Source organism: Leptonychotes weddellii, chromosome 11, assembly GCF_054177405.1.
Source record: "Leptonychotes weddellii isolate Sample4059 chromosome 11, ASM5417740v2, whole genome shotgun sequence".
Lineage (NCBI taxonomy): Eukaryota > Metazoa > Chordata > Mammalia > Carnivora > Phocidae > Leptonychotes > Leptonychotes weddellii.
This window is the reverse complement of record NC_138379.1, coordinates 10,645,531-10,667,084: the sequence shown is the minus strand read 5'-3', so window position 1 is coordinate 10,667,084 and position 21,554 is coordinate 10,645,531. Positions and strand designations below refer to the sequence as shown.

The 21,554-nt window shown below is 47.0% G+C and overlaps 1 protein-coding gene across 1 annotated transcript; it reads right to left on the bottom strand.

Annotated features, from left to right (window-relative positions):
- Positions 1-14,391: 14,391 nt before the first annotated feature.
- LOC102742242 (olfactory receptor 5G9-like) lies at positions 14,392-16,725 on the bottom strand. The gene is given in 2 exon segments (XM_081797413.1): positions 14,392-15,173; positions 15,176-16,725. Coding segments are annotated over 2 exon segments (921 nt in total). The 5' UTR covers positions 15,723-16,725; the 3' UTR covers positions 14,392-14,799.
- Between the last annotated feature and the right edge of the window lie 4,829 nt (positions 16,726-21,554).

The following is a 21,554-nucleotide window of genomic DNA, read 5'->3' as shown; positions in this document are numbered from 1 at the left end:
CTGAGCTTCCAGGACGGGGATGGTGCCCGAGATGGGGCAGGTGTGTGTGGGGGGGGTGAGGTGGGAGGCACAGGTGGAGAGCCTCTTGCTCTGAGCCTCAAGGGAACACAGCCTGTGGATGGTCACTGGGATGGAGGCGTAGGAGATCAGGGTAACACTGTCTGTAGACAAGACAGATAATCAGGGCGGAAGTTGTGAAAATGATGCGTGTCCATCTCTGCAAGACTGCGGGCAGCTCAGAGCACAGGCTCCCGGGAAGTGGCTGGAAGTGCTAATTGAAGACGGTGTCGGGCGCCTGGGTGGCTCAGTCGGTTAAGCGACTGCCTTCGGCTCAGGTCATGATCCTGGAGTCCCTGGATCGAGTCCCGCATCGGGCTCCCTGCTCAGCAGGGAGTCTGCTTCTCCCTCTGACCCTCCCCCCTCTCGTGCTCTCTCACTCTCTCTCTCTCTCAAATAAATAAATAAAATCTTTAAAAAAAAAAAAAAAGAAAAAGAAAACGGTGTCTGTGTGCTTTTTCAAGGTCTAATGTGGCTTCTTTCCCAACTGGTATTTCCTGTGATCTTCAGAATAGCCTGGGACACGCGCTTGATGGGGTGTATGTGTGTGTGTGTATATATATATATATGTATTTGCTATATGTGCACAGTAATGGGCTTATACCATAAATTGCTTTATTCACTTGACAGTATTGACATCTCTTCACCTCAAAAAAACAAAAAACCAACCCATAATTCTCCCCCCTCTACAAAATAGCGTTATTTTTTTTTAAAGATTTTATTTATTTATTTGAGAGAGTGAGAATGAGAGAGAGTACATGAGAGGGGGGAGGGTCAGAGGGAGAAGCAGGCTCCCCGCTGAGCAGGGAGCCCGATGCGGGACTCGATCCCGACACTCCAGGATCGTGACCTGAGCGGAAGGCAGTCGCTTAACCAACTGAGCCACCCAGGCGCCCGCGTTTATTGTTTTTATAAAAATCCATGCTAGTTGCAAACAATTTAAGCAACACAGAAAAGAATTGAGAAGACAGTAAAATCTGAAAACGAAAGTCAGTTGGGGTCCCACTGCCACCACAGCTGATGGGAACTGGCGGACATTCTTACTGGAAAACTCTAAACACAGTCGCGACTCTGTCTGTCCTTGGACAGACCCATCCTGCACAAGCTACTCTATCAGGTACTCAGCAAGATGCCACGGGCGTTTTCCCATATCCAGCAGTGAGTGATAGTTTACGTCATCATATTTGACGGCTGCGACTTATTTTGTTCGGTATGTTCTGTACGTGCCACCCTTTACTTACCTAGCCCCCTTGGTTGACAGTAAGGTATTTCCAACTTTTCCCTGTTATAAGCAACTCTCTGATGAACGCCCCCAGGGATGGGTCCCCCTCCCCCGAGGGCCACGTCCAGGGAGCACGGGGTGTAGAGAGACTGCTTTTCCTATCCTAGGAAGGAAGATTCTGGCTCACACCTTGGGGAGCCTGGCCTCTTGGGTTTCCACAATCCCAGGGGCAATCACCACGCAAAGCAAAGGGTCTTGTTAGGCAAATGGCTGGTTTGGATAAAAGAAATTCTGTCCCTAGACTCTGATCTGGCAGAGTCTCAGCAGATGGGGGAATTGTTGGCCCATATTTCCTGTAGGTAAGAAGGGGTTTGTTCCCTTGGGGGGAGACCTGCTGAATCGTCTCTATAGAAGTGACAGCGCTGGGCGCCTGGGTGGCTCAGATGGTTAAGCGTCTGCCTTCGGCTCAGGTCATGATCTCAGGGTCCTGGGATCGAGTCCCGCATTGGGCTCCCTGCTCCTTGGGAGCCTGCTTCTCCCTCTGCCTCTCTCTCTCTCTCTCATGAATAAATAAATAAAATCTTTAAATAAAAAAAAAAAGAAGTGACAGTGCTTTGTCCCCTGGCCTTCCCCCACTGCACCCCAACCCGCACAGGTGTTTGACGTGGCTTCCTCGCCAATGCCCCCTTCCCCGCGCTGGTCCTCTGCTGTGAATGCACCTCAGCCTCCGCCTGTCTCTCCGCGGGGGATGTTGTGGTGGTGCCGGGGAGTCAGCGCCCCTCCCTGCAGCTCCTTACCTTCATCCTGTAGACGGAGCGTCCTGAACGTGGCCACATGACTGGGTTTGGCCCTGGAGTGGGAGTGGAAGTGATCTGTGCCCTGTTCTGAGCTTGAAGCCTTAGGAGCCCCCTGCAGCCCCCCGCCTTTCCTTTCTTCCCTCTGCCGTGACACCAGCCGTGCGTAAGAGAGAGGGGCTTCTCTTAGCCCGAGTCTTGGAGTAAGAAGGAGCAGACTCATCATGGACTCATGGTGAACATGAACAGGAGTGAGAAATAAACTTCTATTCTTTTTTTTTTTAAAGATTTTATTTATTCGAGAGAGAGAAAGAGAAAGAGAGCGTGAGCAGGGGGAGGAGCAGAGGGAGAGAGAGTCTCAAGCAGACTCCTTGCAGAACGTGGAGCCCGACGAGGGGCTCGATCTCACAACCTGAGACCATGACCCGAGCTAAAAGCAAAAGTTGAACGCTTAACCAACTGAGCCACCCAGGTGCCCCAATAAACTTCTATTCTAAGCTGATGAGATTTGGGTGTGGCTTGTTAATAGAGCGGCCTCCGCTGCCTGATGTATTCTTCAAAGGCAAAGTTCCTTTTTTGGCTCTGGCCCCAGTTCTAGCTCATCTGCCCTCAGATCATCCACGCCTCGCAGGTGGGGCGCCTTCCTACCTCCTCTGGGGAGCAGCTCCTTCACACTCACTGAGCCTACATCTAGCTAGTTGAACTGAGGAAATAAAAAAAAATTTTTTTTTTTACTGTTTTTGACTTTTATTAAATTTTAGAAGTTGAGATATAATTGATAAATAACACTTTATTAGTTTCAGGTGTCCAACATAATGATTTGATATTTGTATGTATTGCAAAATGATCACCACAGTAAGTCTCTGGTTAATAGCCATCACAAACCCAGCTGCAGTTGTTTTTCTTGTGATGAGAACTTTTAAGATCTACTGTCTTAGCAACTTTCAAATATGCAATACAGTATTGTTAACTATAGTCACCATGCTGTACATTATATATGTAAATAGGTACATATATGTATATACATATATGTATATATGTACATATATATGTATTTGCTATATGTGCACAGTAATGGGCTTACATTACACCCCCAGGACTTATTTATGGCAATTTATTATTATTTTTTAATATGAGAAGGTTCCAGCTGTGAGTGGCAGGTTCCATTTGACTCCATTCTTGCCAACCTGATTGACAGGCGATATGTTGCAATGAAAAAGTCCTGGACTAAATTCAAACTTACAAGTTCTGCCAAACAAGTAAGCAAGCGCAAACTGCTGATAAACCTGTCTGTGGTCTAGGAGTAGTCCCTTTCTCTGTCCTCAGGACTGCTGACCAGCAAATTCTTCATGAAGTGAAATATCGATGTTCCTACACCAGTTATATCAGCGAGCAGGACCCTCCAGGAAGCAGAGAGATCCCGAACCAAAGGGCCCTGCATTCTAATTACATGGTGGGAAGTGGGAAAGACGATAACGTGCTATGAGTTCTTAGTGCTTGCTTGCCGATGGCACTGTGCTAAGGTCTATACTGAGTAATGCAGGTCCATGGTCTTAGCCAAGCTGTTCTTGAGGAATATCCCGACTGGGAAAACACATAAAGGCTATGTCAGCAGCCAAATGGATGTCCTTTCTTGTCTTTGCATCTTTTTTTGATCAAGGGTGGAAATACGTTAATAAGACCAAGTCCAAGAGTCCCAGAAAGCCAGAGTTGAAAGGACTCTTGGGGAACATCGGGCTCAATGTATTTGGGAAGAGGCCTAGAGGGGAAGGTGCTTGCTAAAAGTTATACGCAGCCAGTGAACTCTGGGGCTTGAGACCTGGTCTTTCTGAATGAAAAATATTTCCTAAAATTACCCAAAAATGCCATAGTAATGTATTGCTGTTCCCAGTCCCTCTGGATGACCTGGGATCTTTCGGATGAATGCTGATTATTCATTAACCATCAAGGGCACAGATAGACTATGTACACATGGCAATGGGCTCTTTTTCAGCCGAAATGATTTCCCTATTGACTGTCCCTGCTCACTCGGCGCAGTGTGTGGGAGACACATTCAGCATGATAGCCCCATCATAATGTCATTGATGGAGAAAGTGAGGTGAAGATCTGTTTCCAGGGGAATAGAATAGCGTCCCATAGTGGTGGTTTTGTTTTTTTTTTTTTTTTTTAAGATTTTATTTATTCATTTGGGGGAGAGGCAGAGGGAGAGGGAGAAGCAGGCTTCCCGCTGAGCTGGGAGCCCGACATGGGGCTCCATCCCAGGACCTGGAGACCATGACCTGAGCAGAAGACAGATGCTCAACCATCTGAGCCACCCAGGCGCACCCCCCCCCACCCGCCGCTCCGCGCCATAGTGGTGTTTTAAAATAGTAAGTTGAATCTGAGAATGGAAATCATCTATACCTACTGGCTTAACTATCGGGACTGAGAGAAGTGACTTCCGACAACAACATGACCTAACTAATTGTTCCAGGAAATTCAGCCAAGGAAGATATGGCCATAAACCAAGAAATAACTTCACTGTTTGCTTTGTGAAATTCCTGCAAACCAATTTATCTAAACAAATAGTTTGCTCCTCTGGACAAACAGCTCTCCTATTAGGACAGTAGATTACTCGTCCAGGGAAATAATCTTCTCAACAAACAATGGTTTACTTCTCGAGATTTGCTTTCAGGCCCTGTCTTCCCTGTACCTGCCAACCCTAAACTATAATGTCACAAATTTTGTCCAGTCCTAATGTGCTCCCTAATTTATAAGATCCACTTTAGGGGCACCTGACTGGCTCAGTGGGAAGAGCATGTGACTCTTGATCTCAGGGTTGTGAGTTCAAGCCCTGTGTTGGGCTCCATGCTGGGTGTGGAGCCTACTTAAAACAAATAGAAAAACTTAAAAAAAAAAAGATCCAGCTTAAACCACTTGGGTCTGGACCCCCAAACTCTGTAAATATCTTCCACTGATTTCCTCCTTTTGCGACACTAAGATTCTGTGTACTGTCTTACTACAGTAGGTCTCATAAACTTTGAGCAACAGGTGTTTGGTGATCTTTTGAAGAGTGATCAGTTGATAATCTATCAATCTATTCTTTACCCAGGGTTACTGTTCTTTGAGAGCATTTTGCTTGTTTTTTCTATTCTTTTCATCTCTTCTCTTCTCTTCTCTCCTCTCCTCTCTTCTCTTCTTTCTTCTCCCCTCCCCTCCCTTCCCCTCCCCTCCCCTTCCTTCCCTTCCCCTCCCTTTCCTCTTCTTCCCTTCCCTTCCATTCCCTGCCCTCCTTTTTTGAGGCCCTTTTGCTTCCTGTTTTGGCTCCTTGATAATTGGGCAGAATAGTAGAGTTACATTGCCTTGTGGCGGTTACCTTGTCAGTATATCTTTTATGAGTACACAGATTCACTGTACTGCCAAGAGGATTCAGATTTCATGTGAAAGTCAGGACCGGAAGAGACCTTACATAGATCATATTTTCTAAATACCTCTTTTTGCACAAGGAATAATTGGGGTTCTGGGACAAGAGATCCTTCTCTGATTTGGAGGAGAGATGCTAAAGTTAGCTACTTTAAGCAACATCACTCCTTCTCCAAGCCCCCAATTTTTGATGAATCAAAGAATCACTGCAGTCCACTCTTGAAGCCAGCCTGGACTGACCATGGAAGAAAAAGTGCCTTCATTCTTTGTTGTGAATCACAGAGAAAACCCTACTCTAGCATGAAGATGGAACCCAGGAAGGGGTGGAGGGCGAGGTAACTGGCTTAGGGAATTGGGGCTTTCTTTGGTGGCAAGAGGGCTGGGGCCAAGGCAGGGGCACCAAGGGTCCTTTCATGTCCTAATTCTTTCTGCCTTTTCTATCTCATTTCTTTTTTCCTGTTCCAAGAGACCAAGGTCATACAGCTTTGTGTGACAGAGCCGGGATCCAGGCTGGGTTGGGCTGTCTTCAAATGCTTTTCAGGTGCTCGGTAGGAACAGTAAAGTCTGTTTACTGTGGACTTGGTTCACCCCAGGAATCATCATGAATCAAGACTCTATGGAATAAGTAGAAAGCTGGGCCCTGGTGGGAAATATGGGAGCAGTTCCTTAGAATTTTTGGAAGCAGTAGAAATGTAAACTTGTTGCATAATTTCCTGCAAAAATCCAAGGGGTTTTAGCGCTAGAGTAGAGCGTAGGCTTTGAAATCAGCTGGACTTGGGTCCACCAATTATGACCTGTATTTGACCTTAGAGTTCTTGGACTCTGAGTTTCCTCATATGTGAAATAAGCATAACCTACTCACAGATTTGTCCTGAGGGTTAAATGAAGTAGTATGTGTGATGTGCCTCCCAGAATGCCTGGGGCATAATATATGTTCAATAGATGTTAGCTATTAATTATCATTATTGAGAAAATGCCTTCTTCGGGTAGCAGTAGTGTTTTGTTAGGCCCAGACCTTATGGAGTAATGACAACTTGTCATCTTTTCATCATCTGCTGCCCCAAAGCCTAAAATCCAAAGAGGAATATGCCTTCATCCCTATGTCCTGATTAAGTACCCAGCACTGTGCCAGGCTCCGTGGGGATGAAATGACGTCTGAGGCTGGGCTCTTGCTTCCACATGCCTACGGTTCAGCTGGGAAGGCGAGTAACGGTGGTGAGCAGAGTCTGTGGGAGTGTAACTCTGTGGGGATAATTCTGCACTGTCCCAACAAATGTGCTTGTGTCTGGACTGGTGAGGGGACAGGTGCTGGAAAAGAGTATACTTCGCTGCAGGCTCTCAAGTGCTGCCTTTGGCCACTGTCTCCTATCTGGGATTAGAGATGTGGGAGAGAGGTCAACGTCAGGTAGCAGGATTCGAGAGGAGGGGGCTTCAAAGGAAGCTCAACTCCATATAAATTTTGGGCATAAGCAGAAGTCTGGAGGGATCCCGACACACCCCTTTCCTCTGAGTCTGGCTCCTCTCAAGCTAGGTTTGACGTCCCCCTGGCCTTAAGGACAAGAAAGCCAATATTTGTCTTGCCCTCAGGGCACCACCTGTTGGTCTAACTTCATGCCTGACCCTGATTTCACTCATGATGCTGCTTTTCACGTCTTGAAATCTTATCCTCCTTTCCTGGTATTTGACCCTTGGCTCATCCTTGGTTTGGAGTCAGCACTCTGCTCAGCACGATCTGATAACTTGGCCTGGCTCTGACCTGCCCCAGGACTGCAGGGTCCAGCCCGTCACGAGAGCCTGGCTGAGCATGATGTGAATCCCGTGGTGCCACCGAAGAGGGAGAAGATGGGAAGATGAAAGGCACAGACAGAGAGCTCTGCTTTGGGCTTCAGGGAATGCCTCCTTCAGAAGGTGACTAGGATGCCGTGATGGGGAGAAGGCTGAGTGGAAGGAAGGAAGAGAATGCCCACCCACCCCCCCGGCCTTGGCAATGTCAGCGCAAGTAAGCAGGTGGCTGGGCAGAGGTGCAGGTCACAGAAGAAGTGATGAATGATGCTGGGGCCACAGAGGAGCAAAAGGAAGCTGGCATTTTGCGTGACCACATCATTGATACCAGCAGCCAATGCCCCTTTCATGCCCAGAGTGGATGATGCCAGGGGAAGTGGGGAAACCATATCAAATGAGCATCGATTCAACAGCGTACATCAAGCTAGGGTTTTTTTTTGTCATTTGAGTATTTAAGCTTCACACAACTTTCTTGTTTACAAATGATGCCAGATTGTATGTTGTAAAACCAGATTTAGACATCAGTCCTGTCTGATTCTAGAACCCATTAACTTCTGTTTCATCTTATGTTCTCACGAGTCTCCATTTCTCTGGCCCAGCATTGCTGGTTCACAGGGAAAGAGAAGGAAATTTGGGAGCGTGACCGGGTGACCTAGGAGGTAGTTTTGTTACCCGGTAGGTCTGGGCTGAGTCTGGGGCCCTGTGATGTCTCGGCAGGTGCTGGGCCTGCGGAAAAGGGGATCAGGCCGTGGAGTGGCAGAAGAGGGGCTGGGGCAGGCCTGACAGCTTGCTGTATTTCTCTCCTCACCGAGAACTGTGGTTCTTCGCCAGTGGACCCCGCCAGCCTCGTTGTTCTGTGATTTCTGGCCTCACCAAACTGTCTCCCCTGCATAGAAATAATAAGGGAGATAAAATAATAAGATAGCACAGGTCGGAGAAATGATTCAGTGTAAGGATGACTAATTACAACAGCTAAGTTGTGCTGAACGTTAATTAAGGACCTGATGGCATTCTCAGTGCTTTACAGATGTTAAATCTTTAATCCTCACAAACCACCTTATGAGGTAATTAATATCGACATACTCATTTTTCAGACAAAGAGACCAAGGTCATATAGCTTTGTGTGACGGAGCCCGGATCCAGGCCGGGTCGGGATGTCTTCAAATGTCATGGTCTGAACCTCCAGGATAGGCAGCCTCTCTCAGGAAAATGACAATGAGACAAGACTGCACAGGTGTGGAGATCAAGCCTGATGGAGCCCCATAGAGAACCCCACAAGGTTTGGGGACTAAATTCAAAATAATGCAAGGACAATCCATTAGGGGTTATTTCAGTTTTTTGGTTTTTTTTTTAAAACTATATAAGAAAGCTCCTTAAAATGTAGTATCTTAAAACTACAACACTTTGTTATGTTTCACAATTCTGTGGGTTAGGAATTTGGGTAGGCTTGGGGCAAACTGGTCTTCTCTTCCACGTGGTGTGGACTGAGATCGCACACACAGCTGCACACACCTGGCCCCGGGCTGTCCCGGAAGGCCAAGGCTTCTCTCAACATCTGGTGCTTAATGCTCTTCCATATGGCCTTTCCACATGGCTAGCGGGGCTTCCTCCCAGCCCGGTGGTCTTAGGGTAGGTTTCCAAGATGGAAGAAGTGGACACCAGCAGTCTTCTTTAAGGCTGGGCCTGAAGTTGGCATGTTGTTACTTCTGCTGTGTGTCATGGGTCATCGCAAGCCGCAAGTGGGGTTGCCCGATAAAATACATGGTGCCCATTTAAATCTGATGAACAAATTCGGATAGACAAAATAAAATATTTTTTAGTATAAATCATGCAATATTAGGACATAATTATGCTTAAAAATTATTTGTTGTTTGTCTCAAATTCGATTTTAACTAGACACTTGTATTTTTATCCCAACCTTGATGGGAGGGGTGGCATGTCATTCAGAGAGGTAAGGAATCAGTGGTGGCCATTCTTAGAAATCCAACATCGCAGGCGTCCATGGAATACGTCCCAAAAGGTGGAGATGATATAGCATAGTGGTTAAACCTGACACTCCAGAGTCTGAGTTTCAATTCTGTGATTTATGTGATCTGAGACAAGTGATGTCAACCCATCTGTGACTCAGTTTCTTTCTTTTTTAAAAAATATTTTATTTATTTATTTGAGAGAGAGAGAAAACAAGAGACAGAGCATGAGTTGGGGAGAGGGGCAGAGGGAGAAGCAAACTCCCTGCTGAGCGGGGAGCCCCAGGTGGGGCTGGATCCCAGGACCCCAGGATCATGACTTGAGCCAAAGGTGGACCCTTAACTGACCGAGCCATCCAGGCACCCTGTGACTCAGTTTCTTTATCTTAAAAATGGGGCTATAGTAGTTTGTGTCTCATGGGGGTAGATGGGAGGATTTTATGAGATTAAAATAAAATTCCTGACATACAGCAGGTATTTGATAAACGTTTGTTATCATTAAGGCAGGATTTCAAGCAAGGATCTGGCTAACGTTCCAGTCCTACCTAGTCGGGGAGCCAAGGGCAAAGAGTGGTCCCTCCGAGGGTCACACCTAAGATGGGCACCATATCTAACACTGTCTTTGTACTGGCAGAGAGCTCGGTTGTACATTGGTACTTTCCTTAGGCTTGTCCTGGAAACAAGACAGCACACACATCCGACATGCGCCCCTGAACCCCTGCCCCCCACTAGTACGGTTTTATTCCTTTCCTGAGGTTTTAGTCATGCTGGGGCCCTGTGATCTGACATACATAAAGCACAGAAGATGGGCACCCAGGAAGAAACATAAAGGACAAGCTGCAGAGTTTACCACGAAACCAATATTGGGTTAAAGAAGTTAAGGCTGAGAAATCGGGGCTTTCAGGAAAACTACTGGCAAGATCCTTCCAACCCGCGCTGCCTGTGAAATGAAGGTATCTTCAGGCTCCTTGACAAACGGAAACAACTGGAGCCATGAGGAAGAAGGGGAAAGCAGCTCTACTTATCCCTTTTGCCTTTTCCACATTTGTGAGCCGCTGTTAGCCCCATGGCAGATGGGCGATCACGAGCTGGGGCCTCTGACGGCAGGTGGATGGAGAGCATTTAGCTAATATGTGAGCTGGATTTAACCATGAATTTTGATGGCCACACCACACCAAGTGAAAAGTCTCGTTGACAGAAAGAGGTACTAGGGGATGGTTTCCCCAGGGAGCTCTGCTACCCATACTTGGGCACAATGTCTGAGCACAACGTCCGATGGAAACCCTAAGAAGACTGGAAAGATCTCATCCTGCCCAGAGATCCTTTCTCTAGTCCTCCTTCCCGCTAAGTCACAATTTGCTGCTAACGCCTGCAGGCCTTGCTCACATCACTTATTTACAGGTACGTTGTAAATTGAGTGATTGGGTTACTTTTATAAAGAATTGTAGATTTGAGGGGCACCAGGGTGGCTCAGTCGGTCGAGCGTCTGACTCTTGATTTCAGCTCAGGTCATGACCTCAGGGTCCTGGGATTGAGCCCTGTGTTGGGCTCCACACTCAGTGTGGAGTCTGCTTAAGATCCTCTCTCTCTCGCTCTCTCCCTCTGCCCTTCTTCCCCACTCGTGCGCATTCTCTCTCTCTCAAATAAATAAATAAATCTTTAAAAACAAACTAGAATTGCAGTTTTGAACTTAAAAGCACAAGCAAGTAGAACAGTGAAGTGTGCTGTTGGGTATAATAATAATACAATACCCACAGGAAACTACACTGTTCAGACCCTGAGGTCATGCTTTAGACATGTTGTTCATTGGGCAGCATTTCACAGATTTGTGGGCATAGAATTTTCTGGCTGGTAATGACTCTGGTGGACTGGCCTTGGAAACTCAGTCTCTCAAATTATGACAAACATCATGCTTTATTTTAGAGAAGAATGGGATTCTAAGATTGACTGGTGCCCTCCATTGAGCAAACCTATCTTTAGAGAGCTTATACGAACACTGTCCCTGAGCCAGGCTTGTGTCCCGTCTATCTCAGCTTCTTGGGGCTGGTGGCATTTCTGTGAGGTCCTGGAGAGGGTAGGGATGAAACTGTGTGTATGACACTCTGGGGTTGGGGTGGGGACAATGCTCAGTATCTTGACCTGTGGAGAAGGCAGGGCAACCACCTGGCAGGATCCATGAGTCTTCTGGAGGGTGTCTGCCCATCTGCCCCTTCTGTAATACTAGTCACCTCTGACCAGGCCCAGCTGGAGGTATCTTGGACTGCCTTGGATTCTTTCTCCCAGGGAAGGCCTTGCTCACTTGCATCTGGCTCCTTCCATCCTGTGCCAAGTTGTCCCTGGATGTGATGCCTGGAGAGACGTCCCGCCTGGTGAGTGACAGCACTCGGCACTAGAGAGCTTGAGTGTTCCGCTGGGGATCCCAATGCTTGGGCTGCCTCCCTACATGGTTACAGTGTCCCTCCCCCAAGGGCCTCTTAAGGTTAGTTTAAATGAGTTTGAGAGCCTTGGGAACCAGAGGAACATCGAAGAGATTCGAAGTGACTTAACCCCTTTTCCATTTGTAAACACGTAGGCTTTGGCCATCACATCTCTATTGCATGCGGGACAGGTGGAAGCCCAGCAAGGCTAACTAACTTTTGTCGGGTGACGGAGACAGTCCCTGCCAACAATAACCGTTTGCTCAATGTCCAGTACTTGCTGGCAGTGGTCTGCAGTGGCCCGGTGCCTCAGCTGCCCGGCCAGGACCACAAACCGGTCTGTCTTCCTTCCAGCACCTGTGGCTGGATCTGCCCCTCCACCTGACTTTTGGCTTCACTTCCACCCAGTAGAAAGTTCCACATCTTCAGGTACTGAGTGGGTTCTGGGTGGTCTCAAGACGTAGTGTAACTCAAATGCTCTTGAGAGAGGTAACACTTTGACTTAATTTCCAGCCAACATTCCAATGCCTCCTATTGGGTTCTGTGCCCGATGGTTTTAGTTGAGGGAAGAGGGGAGGAGACATTTGGACGGGGAGGTGTGCGTGGGGCTGAAGGGGCTGGGTGACTGTCTCCTAGCAAACTTCGCTATGTCCTCAGCTGCTTCTGCTCTCCCCTCTCTGCCCTGTCTTCCCTCCGTTCCTCATAGGCCACCCTGTAATCCATTTCTGGGAAGCCTGTTTACTTTGTAGTCTGTGACTGGGTTGCCCAGGACCATGGGGTGAGCGTGCTCAGGAATTGCTGACATTAGGAGCAGAGTGTGAGTTTACCAGGGCAATGAAGGAGGGGCTGACACCCCAGTGTCTCTGTTCCTGGGTCCTCTGTGTCTCCTTGGTCCTAAGGGAAATTATTATTCGAAGGAAAGTTTTCTGTTAAGCAAATGGCTTATTTTCATGAAAAGACAGCAGTTCTTAAACTGCTGAGTCTGGGATGGAGTGTTGGGATGGTGGGGGGGGGACCAGCTGGGGCCTGCTGTATTCTTAGTGCGTGTGATTGTTAACTTATGTGTTACCTTGACTGGGCTCAGGGATGTGGGCATCTCTGGTAAAAGGGATGCTAAAACGTTACTTCTGGCTATGTCTGAGTGGGGTTTCCAGATAAGATTAGCATTTGAATTGGTTGACTGAGTAAAGATCACCCTCACTAATGTGGGTGGGCCTCATACAAATCCATTTAGGGCCTCCGTAGAACAAAAAGGCAGAAGGACGAGTTTGCCCTTTTGGCTGGAGTTGGAACATCCATCTCCTCCTATCCTCAGACATCGGTGGGCTTGGTTCTTCGGCTTTTGGACTCCCACCAGGAGTAACACTACAGCCCCCAGTTTTCAGACCTTTTGATTTAGACCGAATTACACCACCAGCTTTGCTGGTTCTCTGCCTGCAGATGGCAGATGGTGGGACTTCTCAGCCTCCATAATTGCATGAGCCAATTCCTATAATAAATCTCCTCTATCATCTATCTATCTATCATCTATCTATCTATCTATCTATCTATCTATCTATCTATCTATCTATCTATCTATCTACCTATCTATCTATCTATCATCTATCTATCTATCATCTTTCTATCTATCATCATCTAATCTATCATGTTCTATTGGTTCTGTTTCTCTGGAGTGCCCTAATACAGTATGTTAAGAAAAATGACCCTAAACCATAAATAAAGCCAAGAGATGATTTCAGTACCATCACTGAGCATTGATCAACAGTTCACCCGTGTATTATTCAATTTTCTAAGAATATGTTGTTTCACTTCGATAATTATGAAGTTACAGGTGAACATGGAGGTTTCTTCTGGAAGAGATGCAGTTGTTTTTGGTTTCCTGTAAGAAGCAAGCCCAGCTGTGTTGGCTCAGCCCAGTCTGCCTAAAGCTCCCCTTTTCCCCTCCCACCAGGCTCTATGATGGTCAGATTTTGTTTCTCTCTCCTCCCTATTTATACCATCCACATTTCTGGCCCCATGCTTTCCCCCCTTCCTGAATGATGTGTAGGCCAAAGTAAATCATTTAGGAATTTAGGATTTAGGAATTTGGAGCTAGAGGTAACCAGGAAAAACATAAACCATTTACACCCTATCCTCTGCTACCTCAGATTCTCCAGACAGGCAGAAATACAGACATTTTAGCACACATGAGACAGGGTTCAAGCCAATTTTATTTGACTCTCAGAAAGATAGTAAACCTCAGTTGACATCTGGGTTTCACAATATATTTCACCTCTTTCTTTCCCTCTAAAGTTAGTAAGATTGATTTCTGTTACAATAAAAAAGGTTTTTTCTAAGACATAAAGATGATTTGATCTTGACTGAAAAGAGCTCTATGGACTTGCAGCTTTTTATTTTGTTTGAATTGGCGATTTATAGAGAAATAATAGCTCATTATTGCTGTAGCACACATTCTGGCCCCTGGCTAGTTATAATGGAGATTTCTGTAGCTGGGGCTCCATTCAGCCCCACAAAGTCAAATGATCACTATCTCCTTCCTATACTCAAATATCACATGGACCATTTCTCCAATATCACAGAAGGGCAATATCCCCTATCTAACCTTTTCGGTTGCTGTGGCATTCAGTGCTCCTTTCTATATTTGAGAACTCTCACAGATAGGAAGAAGACAGAATCTGACTCCCACTCTGGGACCACTGAAGGCGGTCCTAGGGCTCTGTAAGGTAGAAGTGCACGTAGCATGTCAGGGGATGTAATGTATCCATGCTGAATGTGGTGTATTGATGGGTATACAATAGGGATGCTGCCAAACAGGTGGATGTTCCTGACTCTGACTTGAACTTCAGGGAATGATGGGAAGGCATCGGAACAGATGGAGATGAGATGTGGTTGGATGCGATAAGGATGGTGGAGGATCGTGTCAGTGGCTTTGTCCTGCAGCTGAGCCGTGTTGAATGCTCAGGGGCAGCAGTGCTGGCCATAGCAATGGGGAATGCTCAAAGGTGATGCTCCCCAGTGGGGGAACCTGCACAGACCATTCCTGTGGCAGGCGTTCAGCTGTGTTTGGCCATTCTTGGTTCCTGTCCCAGCTGGGATCTCTAGGCTTCTCTTCTATTTCATGAGCTCCCAGATACCTTTCTAACAAATTCCTTTTCTGCTTAAGTTAAGAACCCTAATTCGTACAGCAGCCTTGACACCTTTATTCCTAGGCTGCAGACCAGGGGGTTCAGCATGGGGATCACAATGGTGTAGAGCACAGAGAGGGCCTTGTTATAGGCTGAAGCCCTTTCTGGGTTGGGTTGGACATATACAAAGAACACAGACCCGTAGAGGAGGGAGAGGACAGTGAGGTGGGAGGCACAAGTGGAGAAAGCTTTGCTCTGGGCCTCCAGGGACCTCATCCTACAGATAGTGATCAGGATGTAGGTGTAAGAGACCAAGATGCCTGACACCGTGGGGACAGTAACCAAAGCAGAAAAGAAGAGCAGGATGACATTGGCTACAGTGGTGTCTGAGCAGGCCAGTTGGAGCACGGGGGGATGTCACAGAAGAAGTGATCAATGATGTTGGGACCACAGTAGGGCAAGATGAAGGCATTCCCTGTCTGCACAGCTGAAATGGACACCCCCACAGCATAGGAGCCCACCACCAGCTGGATGCACAAGCACTTGGACATGATGGTGTGGTAGAGGAGAGGGTAGCAGATGGCCACAAATTGGCCATAGGCCATGATGGCCAAGAGCAGGCACTCCCCTGTGCCATGGAGGATCATGAAGGCCATCTGGACCACAGAGCCTGCAAATGAGATGGACTGGTCCACGGTGAGGAAGCTGGTCAGCAGCCTGGGGGTGAACACGGAGGAATTGCAGATGTCTAGGAAGGGGAGCACGCTCAGGAGGAAGTACATGGGGGTGTGGAGGGAGGAGCTGGTACGGATCAGGTCTATCATGCCCAGGTTGCCCACTGGTGTCACAGCGTAGATCAGCAGGAAGACGCCAAAGAGATGTTTTTGGTCGGCCTGGTCTGTGAGGCCCAGCAGGATGAATCTCATCAGCATGGTGTGATTCTGCCCCGATGTCATTCTGCTGGTGTGTTACACACGGGACAATGGCCAAGGGTAGGAGAAACAGGAATGTTAACATTCTCATCAAAGAGGTAGCCTTTAACATCTCCTACCACCGAAGAGCCCATGTATCTCCGAGTGGCAGACTTGTCCCCAAACTCCACATCAATCCCATCCTGTCACACTCATGCTGAGGTTCTAAGGGTTCTCTGTCCCCCTTAGGACGACGTCTACTTTCCTCTGCTTCCACATCACGTGTGTTTTGTGCCACCTCCATGCTATCCTGCTCTCAGTTTGCAATTCTGAACAATTTACTTCTACAAACACACTGAGCTATTGCAAATGTCTATGCCTTTTCAAATTCTATATTTTCTTGTTGGAATGTCCTTCGGTCTCTCCAAACCCAGTTTAGAGGTTCATCTCCTCCCTCCCTCCCCTGAATTTCACAGCTACTCCTTCAGTCAAATTCATGGCACTCTATTTTAACATTAAAAAAAATGCCCATCCATCTTTCCTGTTGGACTTTCTCACTCCTGGTAGGAGGAGAGTTACTTCCTATCTCAGGAATTTGTGCTCTGGTATCAATCACAGTGCCAGTGTCAATGAATAAATATAAATTAATGATCAATTCGGTAAGAAAATTTTCCTCATTTCAAACCCCTCAGCAAATCCTATTGGCTCTACCTTCAAAATGTGTACCAACTTCCCACCCCTTCTTTGCAAGACACCCTCATACCCTGCTTGATTAATTGCAAATTGCTCTTAGCTGGTGTCCTGCTTCCCTATTAGGAGGAGCAGCTGGGGCGAGCCTGTCACTGCACACAAGAGAAAGGCAGGATGCTCACAATGGCTCTGTGAGTTTGGCCACTACTCCATCACTTCCTTTCACCTCTCTGGCCTCTTGTCTGCTCTTTTCCCTCTCGCTTATCCTGCTCCAGCTACTCATGTCTCCTCGCCCCTCTTAGGACACGCAGGAGGGATTCAGGACCTCTGCGCTACTGTCCCTGCCCCTCGTCCCTCGGAGCACTCTTGCTCCTGGTCGCCACAGGGCTCCTTCCTTCATTTCCTTTAAGTTCAGGCTCCAGTGTCACCTGCATGTCAAGCCCTCTCTAAGCATCTTATTTACAATGAAACCCTGTCTTACCCCGGCACTCGCTATCCCTCTTCTCTATTTCCTTTTTGTCCTCATAGGACTTTTTCTCTTCAAATATGTGACACACACATGACATATTGCTTTTGCCTACGAGCTCTGTCTTGATGTCAGGATGCTAGAACCGTGGAGCTGGGCATTTGTGTCAATTTCATTCATTGCCGTATCTTCAGCGACTGGCACATAGTAGGCTCTCAGTAAACACTTGTGGCATGGGGGAAGGGAAGCTGTAAAGAAGATACAGAGTCTCTTTGAGGTAAATCAGGCTGCAAAGAGGATGGTTACTACCCAGATGGGTGGGTTCAGAATGCCTTTTGCCCAAGTCAGATGGTAAAAATTGGAGAATGATTATGATAAGAAGTGGGAAAGAGTGGAATCGGGGGACGATGCCCTGTGAAACCCAGTGCCTCTGAAAGCTGGGGCCTCTGGTGCCTAGTTGTCCAGTTGCACCCATGCTCCGCTCTTCCAGCCTGGGAGTTTTGGCCCAAATCCCTGAATTCATAGCCCTCATCTTGACTCTCTGACAACCACACATTTTTTTTTTTTAATTTATTTGTTTGACAGAGAGTTAGAGAGCACAAGTAGGCAGAGCGGCAGGCAGAGGGAAAGGGAGAAGCAGGCTCCCCGCTGAGCAGGGAACCCGATGTGGGGCTCGATCCCAGGACGCTGGGATCATGACCTGAGCTGAAGGCAACCGCCCAACCGACTGAGCCACCCAGGTGCCCCGACAACCACACATTTTTAATTCGAGTTGCTGTGGAGGCTTTAGGGTGATTCTTTTCAGATGAGTGTATGCTTTGCATCCTATACTGATAACTTTGGTAGGATCTCTTTATAAGATGATAAATTTTTGTAACAATTCTATCATTTAATATGAACTTGAATACATATTTGGATATACACATATTGGATATACTATTTGAGGGGTTGAAACAATTAAGAGTATCTGCTTAATTTGACTCAAATTAAGGAGGATGATTGGCTAAATTGAATGAGCTGAATTTATGTTTGATTTGACTGCTAAAATGCAGAAGAACATTTGATCTATTAAATACATAGGTTTTGATTTAGTAATTTTCTGGAGTTGTTTAAATGCTCATGAAGGCATTTGAAGGGCTTGGGAAATCAGGTACATTAAATTTGTGATTGTAGTTTAAAAGGTTGAAGAACATTTAATTAATCATGTTTATATATAGTGTTTGAATGTTTAAGAGAATTTGCTTCTGTGGATTTTGTGTGTGTGTGACTTTGAATTGTTTAAGAGAATTTAACTGTAAACAGTGCTTAAATTATTTGGGGGAATTTAATGTTAGATTTTGAGGCTAAGGGAACATTAACCAAGGATCAAGTGTGATTATTTTAAATTCTAACAAACATTACTAGATCTAAAATTCAATTGATTATATCTGAAAGTTGCATTTAATGGCCTAAGAAAAACTGAGTTCTAAATTTACAACTTAAAATATTATGATCAATTGACAAATGGCTTTAGAGAATCCTTTCCATGCACAAAAGATCTGGACATCAAAAAAAAAGTCACTGGCGTAACATGACACATTGTGGGAGCTCAAACACTGGTGGATTTGAATGTATTGAGGGGAGAATCATGAAGGAGCCACAGGACTGGGCATCTTTAGTCTTGGAGGAGTTGGGTTGGGAACACAGGGAGGTTCAGGGAATTCTGCCGGGAGCCACCAGATCTGCCTGTGGTCCCAGTTTTGCTACATTTGTGATATGCCACTGGGCAAGGATTGGAGACAGCTGAGTCCTGTGCACCGATCTGCTTCGTCTGGGCTTTTGGGATTCCCAGGAGGACTGAGATGGTCAAAACAGATGTGCTTTGGAGAGAATGGGGAGCTTATAATGATCCCAAGTGGCTGTGGAGTGAGGAAGACATGTTACAATGGAGGAAACATATTTGTTGAGCTCCTGCTCTGGGCTCTTCTCTAGGTCAGGCCCTCCCCTCACCCCAACCTGATTTGAGAACTGAGTAACCTGCTTGAGGTCCCAAAAAGATGACCTGATATCTGAACTTGAATGACCATCTGGACAGTGTTTGGCAGAATCCTCTATTCACTAAGGAGGGATAATAGCTGGGGGAAAGCGCATAAAGAACACGAGCTGGAGAAATTATTTCATGAGAATCGAGAGATAAAATAAGGCAACCAGAGCTGAACAGTAAAACCCAATCATTCAGCCAGCCAAAGTCAGCACGAGGTCCTCACAGGAAGGCTTTTTAGGTGAAGTCATTGTCAAGTTCCCAGTCACCTGATGGTAGAAAGGTGACCCAGATGTGCAGAATGTCTTCCATCTGCAGAACACTGAGATCTGCAGTTCTTGTCCTCAGGGGCAGGTCTCTGGAATCCCACCAGGGAAATTGGGACCCCCCCAGAGCCTCTAGACTCTCAATACACACCCTTTGGAGTTTCCACGTTGGTGGAACACTGACACATGGGTAACACAAGGCAATGCTACTCTGTTCCAGTAACCAACTGTTCCAAGTTGGATCCCTGTTCCAGGAATCAACTCTGCTGGGGACTCCCCAAGAGGGTTCTTGAAAGTGTTCGTTGAGTGAATCAATTTCATTGAATTTTCAGGTGGATGGAGGTATAGAAAGAACAAGGGGATTCTCTTTCAATTTTAGTTGTTGTTTTTTCGAGTGGGAAATATATTCCAGTGGTACAAAATTCAAAAGGGACTACATTGAAAATAAGTCCTCAACCTGCCTGTTCCCTGCTGATTCCCCAGCCACTCAGCAATCTGCCTCAGAAGCTACCAGTTTCTTGTATATCTTTCCATGGTTAGTGACTGCTTATATAAGCAATATGTGAAACTATATTTTCTCCTCTTTTTATAAAGATACAAATGGTAGCAAACTATACACATTGTTCTGTACCTTGTTTCTATTTTTTTATTTAACAACTTATTTTGGGGCTCTTTCCAGGACAGTAATTAAGGGCTGCCCATCTTTCCCCACCAAACGCTGTGCAGTGTTGCATTTTATAACATTTCAGCAGTTTCCCGTTGAGGGACTTTGAAATTGTTGCCACTCTTTTACGATGAGCAACAAAACAGCACCTATCTTAAAGCCATTTAGGGTTAAAGCAATTTGCAATCCAGAGCGTGGAGACCTCAGTAAAAGATATTCGCATGCACCTCTGACAAGGCGTTCATGCTGGACCGTTCACAGTTTTGGGGGCGGGGGAGACAGAAGAAACCTGGCAGGTTCGCAGAGGGGTTCTGCTTAGCTTTCTCTTGCTTCTTTCTCTTTTTCCCTCCCAATCAAACGGGACAGAGACTCACAAGCTATTGTTACGGATCTTTAGCACCTGGTCACCAAAATGAGACTTGTACACCTGCAGCTTCGACATCACTGCGTGCTCCTTAGAAATGCAGAATCTGGTTCTTCAGACCCACTACTGAATTGGATTTGCATTTTAACTAGACCCGCAGCTGACTTCTATTCTGGTTCGAGTTTGAGACATGCTGAGGGGCAGCCCGAGTGGACTGAGTTCCTGTGCCAGTCGATGCCTGGGGAGAGGGACAGAGAGGAGAAGGCTCCTAGTCCCCAGTTGTGAAACTCCCTCACAGGGACCTCTGGGTCAAGACTGGCCCTGAAAGTGACCACACATTTGGTGTGAATGTCTGGAAGTGACTGGGGGGTGGGGGCTGAAGGGGGGAGTGTCGTGAAGGCGGGGGACTTGCCGAAGGAGAGAGCCCCCGAGAAGTAGACACTCTGGTTCCAGCCCAGATGCGAGAATGTCAGACAGTGCCCCGGCCACGGGCGGCCTCCTCCCTTGCCCAGGAGGAAAACTCACTATCCTCTGTGTAGGGTATTGAAGTTGCCTTTTTAAAAAAGATGTTTTTATATAAATGAATGGAAGAGACGTCCTGAACTTAATAACCAACCCTAGGGACAACCTCACAGATGGGATCTCAGGAGCCAACTTATTGGTCCAGAGGCCCAGAGCCCAGGAGTACATGCAGACTTTGAAAGTCTGGCATTGAGAACCCAGCCCCGTGGAGCAATGGTGAGCATAAATGGCCTGGAACAGCTCGGGGACAGAGAGATTCTCCGCCCCTCCTCCTCCACCCACCCCCAACCATTGCAAACCGTACCACCGAATAGCTGAACCTTTCATTGCCTTTTAGGAGGGTTTCTTCCAACCACTGATGCCTCCTTGGGCCAGTGGCTTGTTTTGGGGAAGCACCATTGCCTTGAAGGGAAGCAGTGAAGAGCACAGGGACTTCGTACTGGCCTGATCTGGATTTGAGTCCCATTGTCAGCCATGACTAGTGTTGTGACCTTGGGCAAGTTATTGAACCTCACTCAGTTTTGTCTGCTCTCAGGGCTGCCATGAAGATTACAGGACATGATGCATTGGAAGCACTTGTCTGCGTGTTTGGCAGAGAGAAAAAAATCAGTGCTTGTTATGATTTCTAAATGGGGACCTGAAGGGACAGGGAAGGAAGGGAAGCAAAGGAGAGGAGGTGGGGACTGCCAGCGAGCACACTGTCCTGTGGAGAAGCAGGGACCATCTCCCTCATCAAGCCCAGCTCCCAGAGCCCCCTGGAGTGACCCCCCCACCCCACCCCGTGACGTTGGCTTCCTCAGACAAGCTCTAGAGGCAGGTGCTCCCAGTCAGTGTGGGCAGACTTTTGGATCTCTCCTCCCTAGGAAGGCATCTGGCTGAGCTTTT